The sequence below is a fragment of the Pezoporus wallicus genome, unplaced genomic scaffold (genome assembly GCF_028554395.1).
Source record: "Pezoporus wallicus isolate ANWC-B61680 ecotype Strahan unplaced genomic scaffold, APGP_CSIRO_Pwel_v1 contig_5231, whole genome shotgun sequence".
NCBI lineage: Eukaryota > Metazoa > Chordata > Aves > Psittaciformes > Psittacidae > Pezoporus > Pezoporus wallicus.
In genome coordinates, this window is record NW_026635973.1 from 1,311,995 (window position 1) to 1,328,900 (window position 16,906).

At 42.8% G+C, this 16,906-nt stretch overlaps 1 protein-coding gene and 1 long non-coding RNA gene across 6 annotated transcripts in view; both read right to left on the reverse strand.

The window, feature by feature from the left end:
* Positions 1-474: 474 nt before the first annotated feature.
* On the reverse strand, positions 475-11,093 carry LOC130593556 (uncharacterized). Of its 3 annotated transcripts, none has more exons than XR_008970827.1 (3): positions 10,221-11,093; positions 6,106-6,568; positions 475-497 (listed from the first exon to the last, which is right to left on the reverse strand). It is a non-coding gene; the product is annotated as an uncharacterized LOC130593556 (long non-coding RNA). The 3 variants fall into 3 exon arrangements; XR_008970826.1 differs by lacking the exon at positions 475-497 and adding an exon at positions 3,639-4,652; XR_008970825.1 differs by lacking the exon at positions 475-497 and having other exon boundaries at positions 5,953-6,568; positions 10,221-10,428; positions 11,018-11,086.
* A 934-nt stretch (positions 11,094-12,027) lies between these two features.
* SUSD4 (sushi domain containing 4) overlaps positions 12,028-16,906 on the reverse strand; it is a 71,508-nt gene continuing 66,629 nt past the window's right edge. For all 3 annotated transcript variants that reach the window (XM_057398799.1, XM_057398800.1, XM_057398798.1), the window contains 3 exons: positions 16,322-16,466; positions 14,254-14,636; positions 12,028-13,088 (listed from right to left, as the gene is read on the reverse strand). In XM_057398799.1, the coding sequence (XP_057254782.1) occupies positions 13,060-13,088; positions 14,254-14,636; positions 16,322-16,466 (557 nt within the window). In that variant the 3' untranslated portion in view covers positions 12,028-13,059. The remainder of the gene's footprint in view (positions 13,089-14,253; positions 14,637-16,321; positions 16,467-16,906) is intronic.

Below are 16,906 nucleotides of genomic sequence, written 5' to 3' on the forward strand. Positions count from 1 at the left end.
GTTTGATGCCCTGACTCTGATTTCTCACAAGCAATGCTCGCCCACTATTATTACAACTGCAGACTTGCTTCTGGATTAAGTCATCTTGATTTGGTTATTGAAACCCCCCAAGTTTAAAATGTGTAAATCACAGAACTCTATAAAAGGTGCCAATATATTCAGCTATTGTGCTGCTTGTAACTCGGAGAGAAGGGAAGCAGCTGTCTGTTTCTGCAGCCGCATTTTCTGTAGCGCTGTTCTGACATCTTTAAGTGCCTTCCTGCACAGAGGGAGTAATGTCATTCCAAATGATGCAGATGAGCATGATAGATTTGGGTGGCAAAAGGCAAACCTACACAAGCATCTTGTGTTGTTCTGTCACTTGCAAGAAATGATGCAAACTAAAACAAAAGCTGGCTTGCTGTCAAGGTGTCTGTGTTAAGCAGAGAGATGTTTGTTGCTCCTCCATTATCTTATGCAAGTCCCACACACAGGGTGAGCTAGACACCTAGTAGATACTGTAATGGATTAGGAAGGAGGGAAAAGAAAGTGTATCCTCTCCACTCTCCACATGAAACCATCAACAATTAGGAACAATTATGCACAGAATTTTACCGTGTCCTAGATTTATGCAGCTGCTTGAAATCAAGCATGTAGCTACCTAATTTTAATCACATTACTCATTTCAAGAACATACTATATATGAAGGTTTTATTTATGGAGTGTCTGTAAAAGCTTTAACAGATTTTGTGACAAATAGTCATTTGCCTCATATTTTGATAAGGACTGCAACAGGTCAATAGGCTATTTATTGCCATGGTTTATCACCAGCTACGATGTCTTCTACTGATGTGCTTGTAATATTTCCAGTGTATCCCATTCCCTTTTAAACATACTAATAAAAGACATTAATAATGTGCATTCTTTATAAGCCCCCTTAAAATGCAACTGGGATATAATCTTTATTGAAATGAGGCCTGAACAGGTGCTCACTTGTATTTAATGGAGTGGATTTAATAGTGAAAAAATGTGCTTCCAGCCAAAAACCAGGCCCTTGTGTGTGCTGGTTGTGCAAACAACATTTGCCAGTTGCAGTGAACTCAGACTATGAAATTCTAATAGCCACTGAAGCTTACCTATGGCAAAGGACTAACGCCTCCTAAATTAAGGTCTATAATTGCACTCTAGTGATTAATGCATCAAATTACTGATTTCTTACATGTAAGATACTTACCAAATCTGTGTCTTATCGTACCTCTGGGCTCACCTAGTGTGAACAAAAGGCAGGTGAAATACATGAGCATTTCGCACAAGCTCCTTCTAAAAGCAGGCTTCCACCCACATAGGATCAGCACTGCAATAAGGTTGCTATTTCTGGAGACACGTATTTTATATCTTGCATAGGTGATGGCATTAAGTTCCTTTATGTCACGAGTCTCAGTTAGAATTAACAGATTAAATACCAAGAATTACTTGATTTTTATTTTCCCCCACCTGGATTTCACACCAAACATAGGGAAATCTGTGATCTCCTCCATAAACCTCCAGCCTAACAGCAGCAACAACAGCCAGCGTGGGGTGTGTTGAGTATGTGGGGAATTACTGAAGTGTTTCAGAAAGCTTTTGTCAAGGCTGAGAACTCAACAGTTTTACATGTAGAAATTTAGCCTTTCTTGTTCTATCTGCTCTGTGGACAAAGATAATTATTCTCTCTTTGTGCATAGTGAAGGCTCCAGAATGAGCCTCTGCAAGTGATTTTCTTGCTGGTGCAGGTAGCATTGATTTTGATTTGAATGTGCTTCTGTGAGCTTCATTCCTAGTGAGACTGCAGGCTTTGGAGAGGCAGGTTTTTCCATTTATATGCCTTTATAGCCTTGGCTACCACTGAGTTCAATTACAAATATGTCTGTGTTAATTTGAGCAAAGGAGACAAGCAAGACGAGTAAGGTTTAACTGAGCAAAGTCTGATCAACTGAAGAAAGTGTTTCATCAGTCTCAACATAAGAAGAATTCAATATCTTACATTTTAGCTTGAGAATGTCCATGTTTTCATTTTAACACACGTTGAAGCTGGTGTCATCTGTTGAAATTAGCACGGTTGGATCTCGGCAAAAAGGCTCAGGGCTGTGCTTTCCCTGCTTTGGATTCTTAAAAATAAGGTAAAAACATGCCAAAGGATAATTTCTGAGTGGGTTGTACGAGGAAAATGTAATCCCAGGCTTGAAAATAAATACATAGATCGGTAAAAAATATGAAAGACAGCCCTGGATTGTCTGCCCTCCACAGATGTAGAGGGCAAACCCCTAGTTTGGGCTCTGCTGCCAGGCCAGCCAGATGCAGGGGCAGCTTCCCCTTGGGGACACTCAAGAGTAGGAGGAGACCTTTGTTTAGGCAGCACCCGCTGGCCAGGTGGCTGTTCCCTGTATTGTGCAAATAACGTGATTTTATAAGAACTAAATTAACTAACTAACCTTTCAAACACTGGGGCTGTAGTAAAATGGCCTGTGACAGCTTTCATGCTATTGCATTGTCTGCTATTTGTATGTGACTGCACTGGTGTAAGCTCAGGTCTATACCCACAGAACCCCCTGGGAATCACAGGGCACATGCAGCATGAAGTAAGACAGGAGACAGCCCCAAGAAATAATTCCTGCAGCGTTAACAAAAAGGGAAGATGAAGGTTAAACAAAACTCACGGGTAACACCAAAGGAAATGTCCCTTGAAATTGAAAGCTGTACATGCTGACAATATGCCAAGGTTCTGCACGCAACTGGGGTTTACAAGTCAGCGCCTCCACAACAGCTTCACGCCTCCTGTTGCACTCAAGACATCTGTCAGTTAGCAACAGTGCATTCAGCTGACAGGGCTGGATTGCTCCATTCTGACCACTTCTCCAAATGTGAAAATGACAGATGAATTGCAACATGTCATGTTGTACTGCTCAAAAACACAAAGCATGAGGAGAGCATAAAGACAGCACATCACTTCTTGCGCTCCCAGGAATGTTAACCTACGAATCTTCAAAGTGTTTTATTAACAAAGCATATAATAGAGAAAAAACATTTGCTTCTTCATACGGGAAGATTCCTGCAGGCATCAGAATAATAACCTAAATAAGTCTTTATACCAGAATACCAGGATAGAAAGATACAGCAGTTGTGCTGCATCTCATTCCATCTCACTTGATGCCCAGTGTAGCCAAGCTTCAACCAGTGCTGCTTCCACTCCTGCTTTTATGCCGGGTAACATGGGGCAGGATGTCACACTGCTTCTGGCTTCATCCGCATCTGAGAGTCCAACCTTTCTGACATGAAGTGTGTTTCCCTTTCGTATGGCCTGTGTTCTCCCTACCTGTTCTGGCTTGACAGCAGGTTCTGCTCACTGTGCTATCAGCACAAGCCCTAAAACACTGCTCTTATCTACACCTGATACTGCTATGGGAAGTGCTGCCTAAGGAAGATGCTGCAGAGGCTAAGCTTCCGTGACTCGCTGCCTGTGAAGCAACCACCACCTCACAAATCACATTTGCCTGAAAATAGCCCCACAGATTGCTGGTATTTTTCATTTTCTTTGTGCATCTGAGACAACTTTCTGTCTAGTCACATTTGTCACTAGTGTTGCTGGCTAGCTCACCACTAATCGTACTGACGGAGCTGTGTGGATCAAGGCCCAGTACAGATGGGCCACAATAGCATAAAGTTGGGTCTCTTTTGTGCTAGGTTACATGGTGCAAATCCAGTAACAGCCTTAAGCAGTGAACAGCTGTTGTTTCTGAGAGAGCAGAATCAATTCTTTATGACCGTGCCAATAGGTAAATATACTCAAGTAGAGTGTTTCCCAGTTATCACAGATTTGTGCTTTTGAAGTTCTTTTGCATTTCCTTTTTGGAATTACATAGAAACAGTTGGTTTTGGCATCTGCACGCATGAGTCCATCTATAGTTGATATTTATTCCAATCTGCTTGGCATCAGTTTCCCTGCGAGCTTTTGCATGTACTTACCTCTCTCCAGAGTCATTCTTCATTTCTTTCTCTCTGGCCCTACTAATTAAAGCAGCTTAGCTCATTTTCCTTTTAAGGTCCAAACTCACCTCACTCTGTAAGAGAAAAGCACTCATCAAATGTCAAAGGTCTTCAGACTGTTGTGTTTGTGTTGCAGCCTGTGATGATTGCACAGGACTCTCGGCCCAGCAGCCTGGCGTGTGTGCCTTTCTCATTCAGTAAACAAATCTTTTCCACAGAGCTTTAATGTGTAATTGCATGGCACAGGCTGGGCTTTTTTTCCCCACCAAAAGCAGTTCTGAACACATCTTGCATTAACCTTTGAGATTTCAATGCAATCGTGGGCTCGTATTTGTCTGGTTCGCATGCTGGTTTTTCCTTCCAGCGCCCCGGTTCTGAACATGAGATTTGGCTGCCCTTTTGTGAACTTCCTATCCCTTAAGTGCATGACTAATCTGAACTGAAAAATGAATGCACATGGACAGCACAACAACAAGGCTAGTCCTGAGCTTGATTTTTTTTTCCTCTAAGTCCTTTTGTTGTTGTTACTGGGTTTTTTTTGCACTTGCTTTGGAGCTGATGCGAGTTGAAAATACTGCCTCATACAGCTGAGCCCAAAGACCATGCTAATAGAGTGAACTGGTAGTGCTGAATGCTGCCGATGCAAAAACCTAAAAGGACAAAACAAGGGAAAGAACTTACAAAGCACTGCCACAGGGCACCTGGTAAATGCACCAGGTTCAGTGGGGGCTGCTATGCCCAGCGTACCTGAGCAAAGTAGGGGCACAAGATGGCATGGGGGGCAGAGCACTGCTCTCTCCCCATTGCATGCAAAGGCATTGGCATCCCAGTTAAGGTATGCAGATGTTATGTGCTGTAATCACGGGTGCTCTCAGAGATCCAAGGCCCATTGTCATTTCTTGCTAATTATTTGGGGAAGAAAGTCCCCTCTCTACTTACTGCATGTTCAGTCTTGGACAGCAGAAGTGAAGTGCATGGGGGACAGCCTTCTTTAGAGCCAGTTGAGTTATCATTTAATTTAGAATCATAGAATGGTTTGGGTTGGGAAGGACCTTAAGATCACCTTGTTCCAGCTCTCTGCCATGGGCAGGGACACCTCACACTAGACCACGTCACCCAAGGCTCTGTCCAACCTGGCCTTTGAGCACTGGCAGGGATGGAGCATTCACAACTTCCTTGGGCAACCCATTTCAGTGCCTCACGACCCTTACAGTAAAGAACTTCTTCCTTAGATCTAACCTGAACTTCCCCTGTTTCAGTTTAAACCAATTACCTCTTGTCCTAGCGCTACAGTCCCCGATGAAGAGATTTATTGAGAATTAGATTTTATTGAGAATTTATTATATGTTATATTTTATTCTGTTAGAATTTACTGAGAAAGGATACCCGCTACATTTCCTTCTAGAGAAACCCAGAACCTAAATTCATCTTGGATATTTTCACTTACAGTTTTTAATTTACATAGTCATAAAAAAACATTTAGAAGATGGGAGACAGCGGCAGGTTGTTCTTGCCAGTGCTGCAGGCAAAGTGAGGCAATGCCCCTTGTGCTGGACACCAACAGGCAGACCTGTGCCTGTGCAGTGAGCCTGCATTTTAAAACTGAATTTGGAAGGCAGAAAATCCTCTCTAAAATCTGCTGTGTTAACGGATGGAAGTAATTTCCTCCCTTGTTAGATATTCTGGAGCAGGCAGATATTTGATTTACATCTGCTGTCTCCTGGTGACATAAAATATTGTTTGGTGACACAGTCTCAATGAAGAAACTGAAGGTCAGGGAACAATTAATCAGTTTCTCACTCATAATTTAATAGTAAGATATCCAGGCATGTTTAGGATACTCAGGCATCCAAAGATGAAGACAGCAGTGTGCTGGATATAGAAAGTGCCCGATAGAACATCTTGCTTTCACTTGCTTGGCAATGGCCAGAGCAGCCATTCTGTCTGTGTTGTGAAGGCTTAAATGAATGCAGAATACCGCAGAGCACCCAGTCCAGTCAGCCTCAATTCACTACAAAGAGTGTAATGCAAGTAAAGTCAGAGAGCTGGGTGGAGTTTCCAGGATCCAGTTTTGCTCTACAGGAGTATAATGCTAAACCCAACCTTTCCTCAGATGGCAGCACATGGCCTTTCTTCTGGGTATCAGGAGATGGGGACTCCCAGTGCATGGTCAGAAGCAGCTTGCTGCTGAAAGTGTCCCAGTTCCCATCCATTTCACTGGAAACTGAGAGCAGTGCATATATCCCAAACCTTCTGTCTGTAACAGCTCCTAGATTCAAAACTTCAGGAAACAGGAGACAGCCAGACCAGAGAAAACTGACCGGAGAGGCACCATTGGTTTAATGCTGCTGCTTGGCAATTTTTTCCTCACTTTTTCCATAAACCAGACAGACCATTATCATCCAAGTCTTGTCGTAGGCATGTCAGTCTTCAGTAAGGTGTATCTGTGACAGATCACACCAGCACCATTAACCTACTTGTGCTGCTGGACTCTTCACAGCTGCCATGATGTCCTTTTTAACGCTGAGCTTCAGCACTTCTGTAGCTGCTCCTATGCTGCACACTGCTGCAAAGATACAGAATTGAACCTAGTAAGTTACTGCGGCAGTTCTCCTCCCAGCTGGTTGCCCAAAATCCAATGGAAACCCAAGCAGTATGTGTGTACAAGCAGGCAGCTGACTTGCCAGTTGGACTAAACCTTGTTTTTGCTGCAGTAAAAGCCAATTATACAGAACTCCAGTAACATCTGTATCAGTGATAGACTGCAGACATTTAGAGTCTTCATCAGCAAACAGGCTAAGCAAAGCTAAATTGCTCTGCTAAACTTTTTAGTGAGTAATTAACCCTGAATTATCAACAACAGGCAGCAATGGTAATGGTTATGAAACAAAATAACAACCGGTTGCACGGTTATTAACACGAGAGCACTGCACAAGGCAAACGAACAGCATGTGCTGCCATGGAATTAATAGCAGGGACAACAGTGGCAAGCGCGATCTCCCGCAGGGTGGTACGGTTCCAGGGGGGCTGAGATAGCTGCTGAAAGACACTTGCTTTGGCAAGAGCAGCATGTACTCAGCAGTAGATGGATGGAAGTCAGAAGGGGATGGTAACAAGGAGCGTTAAAAATAAATCTGGCCTAATTAGGTTGGAAAAAAAGGAGATGTGGACCTGACAGCTTAGAAACCGCAACTGTTTGGTTTGAGCAGTTATCCCAGGGACAAGAGGCTCATACTGGAGCACCAGGAAGCGGACAGATGAAGCAGCCTGCTGTGCACCCTTGTGTTCCCTAACTGGGCTGTGCCAGCACCCGTTTTCTGAAGCTGTGAGCTCACCAGTTTCAGGAATGAGGGTCTCTTTAAAATGTCTTACCTTGAAGCACCCTGAAATATTAGCTGATTCTTCAATATCTGTGTTTGTATAGGAGCATCTGTGTGCAGCAGTGAATATGGACCAATGAAAGATCATGAGCTGACAGCATTGGGACCGGGGCATGTAGCAATGTGGGCTCCCCTCAGTGTCCCTCTCTAAGCATTTTCATGGACCATTTGACAGCAGAGTGAGGAACAACATGTCCCTTCTTGTCCTCTCTGCTGAGACTGTAAATGAGGAAGGCAAATAAGAGCAACCTCTTGTGAGGGAGGGGACATGTCCTGCTGAGTGCAGCACTGCAATTAAGCAACTTGTTTCACTTCCCAGCATGACTGTGGTGGCAGGATAAAGTGGAACAATAGTATTAGTTACAATAAAACCAAGGAGAAACAGAGTAGAAGGATAAGCAGAGGGGAAACAGAAGGCAAACACGGTAAAATGGAAAATGTGGATCCAAATCAAAACCAAGGCCCTTTATTGCAAGCAGAACCAGTCTGACCATTGAAATGCAGAGGTGATGGAAAAGAGCTGCTGGACCCTCAGTCCAGGAAGCTTTTCTTCCTTCTCTGCCTCTTGACTTCCTCTTGAACCAGTTCTATTAAGAAAACAGCTCCTTCTCTTCTTACTGGGGAACAATGGGGAACTTATCCGTGTCCCTTGGACTTTATTAAAATGTCTTCTTCTTCCTCCTCCAAGTTTCTGTTTAATGTACTTTATTATACCGGGAAAACCCAGGTTTTTTTGGGTTACAAACCCTCACGTAGCAGCTCTCCCTGCCCTGCAGCACAGTCCCTTTGCCTCAAGAATCCCAGTCACCCTAATGTCCAATTTCTGTGATAGGGTCTGTGTGAACTATGTGTCTGCTCTGACACCTGGACAGCAAATAATTTAATCTCAGGCTAATGCCCTCTGTTACTCTTAAATAACATATCTTTATGTTATTTATGTTATGTTTATCTTTCCTGGAAAAGGCAGGGCTGGGAGAATGAGCTGTATGCTTCTATGTAGTGGTAGTGACAAGAGATATCTCTAATGCATGAAGGAAGTTATATACATTATTTTGGAGGAGGATTTGTCTGTCTATTCTGGCTGCAGAGCCTGGCTCGGGAGAGCAATAGGCAAAGCAGGGTGTACCACCCCTCTGCCTTACTGCCTCCCCTCTGCCGTAGTGCAATTCCTTTGGGAACTGTGTTGAAGGGACTGAACTTGCCCTTGACAGTAGGAGATGCTCCTGGGTTTGGGGCAGATGTTTATGTGCTTTCTAGTTCTCCCTGCTCCCATGTCCTCTCTGGGAATCCATGGGAGACCAAGAGCAGGAGCCTGAGACGTGCTTCTCTCATCTGTGGTACTCCTCCTCTGGCAGCTGATGTTGTAAGCTGTACTTACAGCTTTTGAGGCACAGGAAGCAAGTTTTGCATCAACAGGACAATGGGCTCTGCGCTCCACTGCCTGAGCTGCTGTTTTCCCTTGAGCTCAATAGGTGTCTTCAGATAACTGCTGAGAGAGGATTTACTTCACCTAACGCACACAGCGTATCAGAAGGGCGGCATTCATTTCGCTGCCTAAGACAGACACGAAGACCAGAAAATCCCAAATTTGGAGTTGTCACACGACAGAATTCTGAAATTAATGTCGCTTTAATGCAACAGGGTTCAATTGACAGGATTTTACTGGAGCTCAGCCCATGAAACACGAAAAGCTACTATTGGTGGAATAGGCAGTGTCTCTGGCTGTCATTTTGATGACTGCTGGCCAGTTTGCCCAGTACCATCAGTTTGGAATTAGTCTATATGGAAAGAATCCATATAGACTAATCCCAATAGTGCATCAGCCAAATTTAGTACTCAGGTATTGGGAATGGAATGAGAAGAAGCCCCAAATCTCATGTAGTGCATCTCACCTCAGTGTTTTCCTAGTCCTTGTTTATTTAAAATCTCTCATAACAAGAGTTTTTTGACACTCTCCCTGCTTGTAACCACTGCCTCATGCCTGTGGCTAGAGTGATTTCCTAATATCTAACCTAATTCTCTCAAGCTGCGATTAAGCCTATTATTCTTGTCCTACTTCTATGGATAAATTTCTTCTTCTATGCAAAATATGCTTCTTACAGCAAACTGCATTTCTGTGTCCCTTTTGGTCTCCTGTTGTTCACACTGAACACTGTCTTAATCTGTCATAAATAATCTCTGTCATAACCTGTGAGGACAGGCTCTTTCAGACTTCTAATAACTCTTGATTCTCTCTGCTTGGCTCCTGTCCAGCTGCTGCACATCTCCCTTGAAGAGGAGAAAAATCTGCTCAATGTTAGACACAGCTGAGGCCTCACTAGTGCTGAGTGGAGCTGAAGAGTTGCTTCATGCATTTTATAAGTTACAGTTCCACGTAAACACCCTCGTATTGATATTTGACATTTTCACATCAGCCAGGTCCTGTTGACTCATGCTCAGGTTGTGATTCACTCCCTGCAGCGCTGCTGTGAGACCTTGGATCCCCATCCTTCCCCCAGCACTCTGCAGGTCAAGCCCTCGTTCATAAGTCAGTGTTGAAGGCTGACGCATTGCTCATTTCTCCTCCTCCTTTTTCATTTTCAGAGGTATTGGCAGGGTGAATCCAGCTCTTGTTTGTCTTTCCTGGAGTTCTCAGTATTATGCACTCTTTCCTCCCTCTGCTGAAGGCACGTGGGTTGTCTTCACCAACATTCTCCCTTCACGAATGAGGGTTTCCTGGGCTTGTTTTTTTATTCACATCCAGTTATCTCCAGTGAAAACAGCTTATGATCTGCGTAAGACAAGCTCATCCTCCCATCTGGTTTCATTTGCACGGCAAACACGCTGACATGATCTTACCAGCTCCCTGGTCTCTCGAGGTGCTAAGAGCATCCGCCCTCCTCAAGGTCTGGCTGCCTTTGGGGTGTGTGCAATGTTGATCTGAGCTTTTAGGCCAGGGAGCTGCGGGGTTCTCAAGGCTGAGAGAACACTGAGGTTGATCTGAGGTGGCCAGGGAGCTGGGCAGGCTGTGGGGCATCAGCTTGTGGGTCCATACACAGGCGCGCATCTGGGGTAGGCAGACCACTCATGAGAATTCAAGCCCCGCGTGGAGAAATAAAGAAACAGTCCTCTCCTTCCCCCCCGAACCCAAGCATGCAAAACCCCCAAACCCAACCACACAAGTAATCCCCCCATAACACCCTTTCAGAAAGTCTTACACATCATAAACAAAAAATGCTAAGAATCTCTCTTTTGCCTTTGCAAGTTGTATTTGGTATGGTGCTATCAAAGGACTATCAAGCAATATTAATACATCAATGTTCTCTAGTGTATTTGCAGTTGTGCACTTGCTAAAATAAAAGTGGTCTAATAAGCCATAAATTTACATTTCTTAAGTTACCCTGTCTGGCTCCCTTAGCAAAATAACTGCAATACAATACATACAGCAGTATAAAACTGTAAAACCGCAGGGCTCCCAATATTAATCAAAATCCTTCATAACAGAAATTAATAAATGGAAGTCTAGAAATTTAATAAGGAATGAAATTTCACAAGCTGTTAAAAACCCAGCAAAGACAGATTTCATAATATTTTATAGTGCATCTCAAGTAAATTCAATACTTTTCAATGACATTATGAAACAAAAATCACTTAACTGACTGTAGGCTTGAGACGTGCTTCAATTCAAAGGTGGTATTACAGCACTCTTGTCTTGTTTTTGCTGGGGAGACTGTTCTGAACTTTAACTGACAGTGGAAAAATCTCTGGAAACCATGGGATCTGAAAAGGAATGGGTAGAAAATAAAGTACTAGTGCCCAATAAATACGGCTCTGGGATAAACCCAATGATATGATTGCAATTGAGACACTTGCAGCATTAAAAATGCAAACCTTAAGTAAGCAAGCATGGAGGAAATGTGGAATATGTCTTATCTTTCAATACCAATCACTACATTCTCATCAATGATACCGTAGAATAACTGAGATTATTGTAATAATTGCCTCTCCATCACGCAGTTCTGGTCTCCATTTCCATCTTGCTGTCATATACAGTTGCTGACAGGACGCTAATAGAACACTTTCTTGAATGGGTGCAGCACATCCATCATTCTACTAGCCTGACTCATGAGTGAGGCCACTGGATGCTACCACAACACCAATGAATAATAAAACAATCATGAAAACATAACAGAGCAACTCGCAGCAATCCTCTCTTTAGGGCAATAGAAATACTATTGGCTTACTCTGTACATAAAATCAGAATGCAGTCTCATCCTTTCCTTTGGATTGGCCCACATGATGACAATCCTTATCATTAGCATACGCCGAGTTCTTCCTTCAAACACTGCCACTTTAACATGTGTTTCCTTTGCGCAATACCCAAAATGAGCCAAGGAAATGTGCTTGGCTTTCAGTAAGTGTATGAAGCAGCCAGGAATTTTTCCTGACAAATGATGAATAGCCTGTAACACCACAAAGGTCAATGCTCTGGTGTTGCATGTAGGGGAGAGAAAAGCCATGCAGCATCTACAGAAGCCGCACCACTGCTTCACCCATTTCATTGTGCTCTGCTTAACCAAAAGCACTCTCTCCATTTCTAGCAGGGTAATAAATGTAAAACTGAAAATGTGAGGAAGGAAAGAAAGGCCAACTACACACAGTCAGGTAAGTCAAAAGAACTGAAACGGAACTTTATTGTTTCTTTAAAAAGTATTCTACAATAATGGCTCAGAATACTACCACAACGTAGAGGGACAAGGCAGTGCTCTGGGCTATGACTGTAGATTACTCTGATATATATATGTATATTTTGTAAGAGCTTAAGAAAGGTTGAAACAGGGCACTTCAACATTTCTTAAGCACGTATTTTAGTAAGTTTGACATGTTCTAGATCTCTGATATTATAGCAGGATTTATCAAATGCAATGTAGTCACAGAAGTCTTGCATAAATACAAATACCGATACTTTACCTTGAATATTGAATAGGATATAAATTCTGCCTTGCCTTTAAAAAAATCTCCAGATCATTATGTGACCTTGGAGTCTTTCCTTTTCTTTCTCTTTAAGAGTTTTTAAATATATATATATTTATATATATTTGCTATCATACATCAAAGTATATATGAATCCCATCATCTCTGTTATATTTTCTGCAGACATGGTCTGAAACAAAATCACCAACAGCTAAATCAAAAGCTTCCTGGTCACTGTAGGAAAGCCAAAGAGGATCTTTCCTCTTTTTGTGTGTTTCAGTACTAGTATTTTTTTTTACGTGTAAGGATTCTTCATAAACTAGAGGTCCATAGTTCATTTAAAGCAGTCTTTATAAGCAAATTTACATACTTTGACATGCTGAGGCAGTTAGTATCAAAATCCAATAGCATTTCTTACAGAACCATATGACTTTCTGCGATGCAGAGATACATTTCATTTCTAAAAAGCCACAGTTCTTTTTCTACATCTGCTCACATCAAATCCCCAGGATTCATTCATAAAACTGCTGCTGTTCCAAATGCTGATGCTCTTATCCCTGCTGTGGATTAAGATGTACACCTAACCTGGTGACATCATCACATGGAAGATTGATATGTAGGAAAAAACCCTCCCCAAATCCACAGATAGTCTTTTCTATCTCTAGATGCTCATGATTCACATCACTCAACAGTGCAATTCGACGAAGACCGGTCTCTGCGCAGGCTAAGGGTTTTCTTCCATCAAAGGAATCTCTAGGGGAAAAAAAGAAATAGCATTGATTGCTGACTGTATTTTCCCTTTATTCTGTTGCAGGACATTCATATTAGCAATGCTACAAATGGACATTGCAAAAGTCTGAACAAGACATATGGTATCAGTAATTCTAGACCCGCTCTAACACTTAGATGAAAATTAACCTTCTAAGACTATCTAGATTTAATAAAACAAACCAGGCCTACAAAAACCTAATTGCAAGCATCCTTTCTTATGTTAATCACTGAAACAGCATTCAGAGGAGGCAGGGACTTTTACTGGCATCACTGTAACTTCTCCCTCCTCCTCCTAGTAGTCCTCTTCCCTTTGTCATATCAGTAAAAATTAGCCCTGACCCTATGAAGAAGGACTTCCTCCACCTGGACCTTTACCCACACTGAATTCAAGACACTGGGCTTCAGCTTTTTGCCTAGTAACTGTGGAGAGCAGGATCAGAGCCACTCCTTCAAAATGTCTCCAGGGAAAGCAATCTAGTTTCCTTAGCACACTGAGCAGCACACCATACAGCTCCATTAGAACTCAAAAGAACTGGCATCAGTGCATGCTCATGTTCAGTTTAAATGCAGACAATAGTATATGGCAATCTCCCTTGTCATACAGGGTCCTGTGGGTGCCTTATGCTGTGACTCCCATGGCCATGGCTTAGCGTGTACATGCCTCAGATGAGGAGTTGCTGTACACATAGGCATAAGAAGTTTGTTAATAAAAAAGCTAATTTTGGCTCAGTATGAAAACATGATTTGCTTTCCATTTTAAGGAGAAAATCCTAGTTTTTGCTGTGAAAGCTACGGCATGTGAGCGAGCATAGGAGTTGAGGAGCAGATGAACAGACCAACATAGGCAAGATGATGGTTGGCTTTGCTGCTGTACACAGGTGCCTGCTGATATCCCAGTTGATAAGACTGCTGTTTTGGGGTCTGGACAGGAAGCTTCTGGTCTAGGATTCAAATCGTTGCACCACAGCTAGAAAGGATATCACAGACACGAAGCTATATGACCATGGAGTAGTATGGTTTAAAAAACATCCACATTTAGATGTGGACAAAACCGAGCAAATCAGCCGGCTTTATTCCTGCTCTGACCATACAAATGAATGATGGCTCCTGTTTATGGACTCACCTACTGCACCTTTGCAAGACTCACCATCTGCAATATCAATGCGTGGACTCGTGGACGCAGCCTCCCCAGCAGTGCCATGGGGTACATCAGTTCTATCTGAACCAGGAAGTGCTGCCGCTTGGCATGCCTGGGATGGGTACAAGCTTTGGAGCAGTTCAGAGGAGTCTGACCTGTTATCGCAGGTCTCAGATTCACTAGGCAGCGTGTCTGTAATCCTGGGGCCGGGGTAAGCAGGAGGGTTCTGGTCTTCTGTCTGCAAAATATGCCCCTGGTCTGCGGTAGCTGAGTATCCGGGTGCCAGAGCATTCAAGCCGCTGCTCACAGCTTCATCATAGGAAGGCAGCATGACAGGAACACCATCCACCACCACAAAGTCGGGGTCACCCATGGAGCCCTCCTGGTTGCCTCTATGTCAAACACAGATGAGTTATCACAGAGAGCAGGAGCATGTCAGAAGCACCTCGGAGCAACTGCTGAACTTAAGTAAACACAGCACTTTCTAGTCATGCAAAACGAAGCTACAAGGTCATTAACATTCACAGAAATGGTTGCTTCACAGGGCTGCAAAGCTCTGCTCAGGTTGCCAGTCAGGTGGAATCTGTTACAACTGGAGAAATGAAACCACTAATGTGAAGAACAATTCTGAGAAGGGGAGGAAAAAGGGTGCTTGGAAGAGGTAAGAAGCACCGGTTGCTTTGCTGTGCACAGTAGGTGTCATGGATGTAAGATCACAGATGTAGTTCACCAGTCAGAAGTGTCTGAACCCCTGGAAGGATGTGTGCTAGAGCACAGAAGTGTTTACAACCCATGTAAACAGACACTGAGATGATTGCTACTGGATGACAGGGCTTTGGTGGCCAGATCTGTGGCCTCCTTCAGGTCTTACTTTCAAAGGATGAAGGCTTCCTTAACCAGTAATAAGCTGGTTTCTTTTTTTAACAAAACATTAATTGGGAAGGTCTGTTAAACCCTAAAGTATTTGTTTATAACTAGCCAGTTAAATCACGGGAGGGAATTGGTCCCAGGTACCTTTGCAACATGAAAATGTCTGGAAAGGAGAAGACAGAAAGCCATTTCAGTAAGCTAGAAAGTGCAGGCTATAAAGCTCTCTGTAGTGCAACCCACTGCCCCAAAGAGCTTCATAGATGGGTATGTGTATGTATATGCATATGCATATGTACTACTATCCATATATTGTACATATGCACACATATATATAAACATTTATACATTACTTATATAATCTGTATACTTCTATGTACACATGCTTATTTAGCATTAAGATGGTGAAGTCCTTTCTGCTGCATTGGCATGTAGACATGTTTACTGACGTTCCGCTTTTTCCACCTCTCTTTTCTGCACATGGTAGAATAAAAGACACGACAAAAAGCAAGCGCAGGAGAGAGGTCACACGGTCGAGGTCCACTGCAAACTGAGCAGAGTGAAAAGTAGAAAAGGGTCTGAACCCCAATAGAGTACTAGCTTTGCCTAAAACTCGGCATGCCTGCCTTTGTTTTTCCAGCCGTATGGTGATAATAATACCCACCCCTCTGTCTTAAGAGGACTGCTGTGAGAATCAATGACAAATGCTCATAGCTGCTTGGTGTTTGATAGGAATAAAGGAAGATGTAGGAAATGTTTATGAATCATGATGAAAGTAATACTCATGAAGAGAAAGCAAACTTTTAATATAAATTTGTCTGTAGAGAAAAAAGAAATTCTTTCTTAAAACTCACATTACTAAGTCTACAGTAGTTAAAACATTAAGTCCCCCAGCACCTGAAAATGAGTATTTAAAAATATTGCCAGCTATTTCTACTATGCAGAAGCAGCAATTCTCAGCAGCAGAGCTGTAATTACTCCCAACGTGAATCTGGCAAACTCTGCCTTTTATCTCAGTTGCAGTGAGCACCACTGCAGGGTTTTTGGGGGTGCCTATCCACACCAGTGGTTCAGAGACTTCTGCTCAGAGCAGAAGCAGGAGGTATCTGGCAGGCTCGTGAGCTGCTCCATCTCCTCAGCAAGGAGTGCTCAATGTGAAAACTGAATCAAGGGCCTCAATCTTCAAAAGGTAATAGAAAACAGTACAAACCGTGGAAGGAAATGTGTCTTAAATTTGGTCTGGAACATCCTGGCTAAAATGACCAGTAGCAGTACTAATAAAACACTGGTAGCAGTAAACGCCACTATTTTCCATGTAGTCAGGAGGGTCTCCTGTGTATTTGGCCAGGTTTGTTCTGTAACAAAAAGGCGATAAAAAAAGCAGTCCTTCGTTATTACCATTGTTATTTTGTATTAATACTTTAACAATACTCAGAAGCGCCAGTTAGGCAAAGACATCTTTTATACATCTGTTGTAAAAACACATGAACCCAGTGCCATATACCAAACCCAACCTTAACATTAAGCTGCCACAGGGGTTGGACCTTGTTTTTTTCCCCTTGACTTCTTTTTATACATGCAATCATGATTTTAACTTATGTACATATAAAAATACCCAGAAAATGTTAAAAAATACATTTGAAGAGCTAGCAATTGAAACGATTTAGTATCATTCAGGATCTCGGAAATGTACAAAATTTAATAGCATCTTAAAATCAATGTCCACCACTTAACCATGGAACAGCTGAAGTTCACCAGGCATTACAGACCGACAGATTTGCTCTAGAAGAGAGGG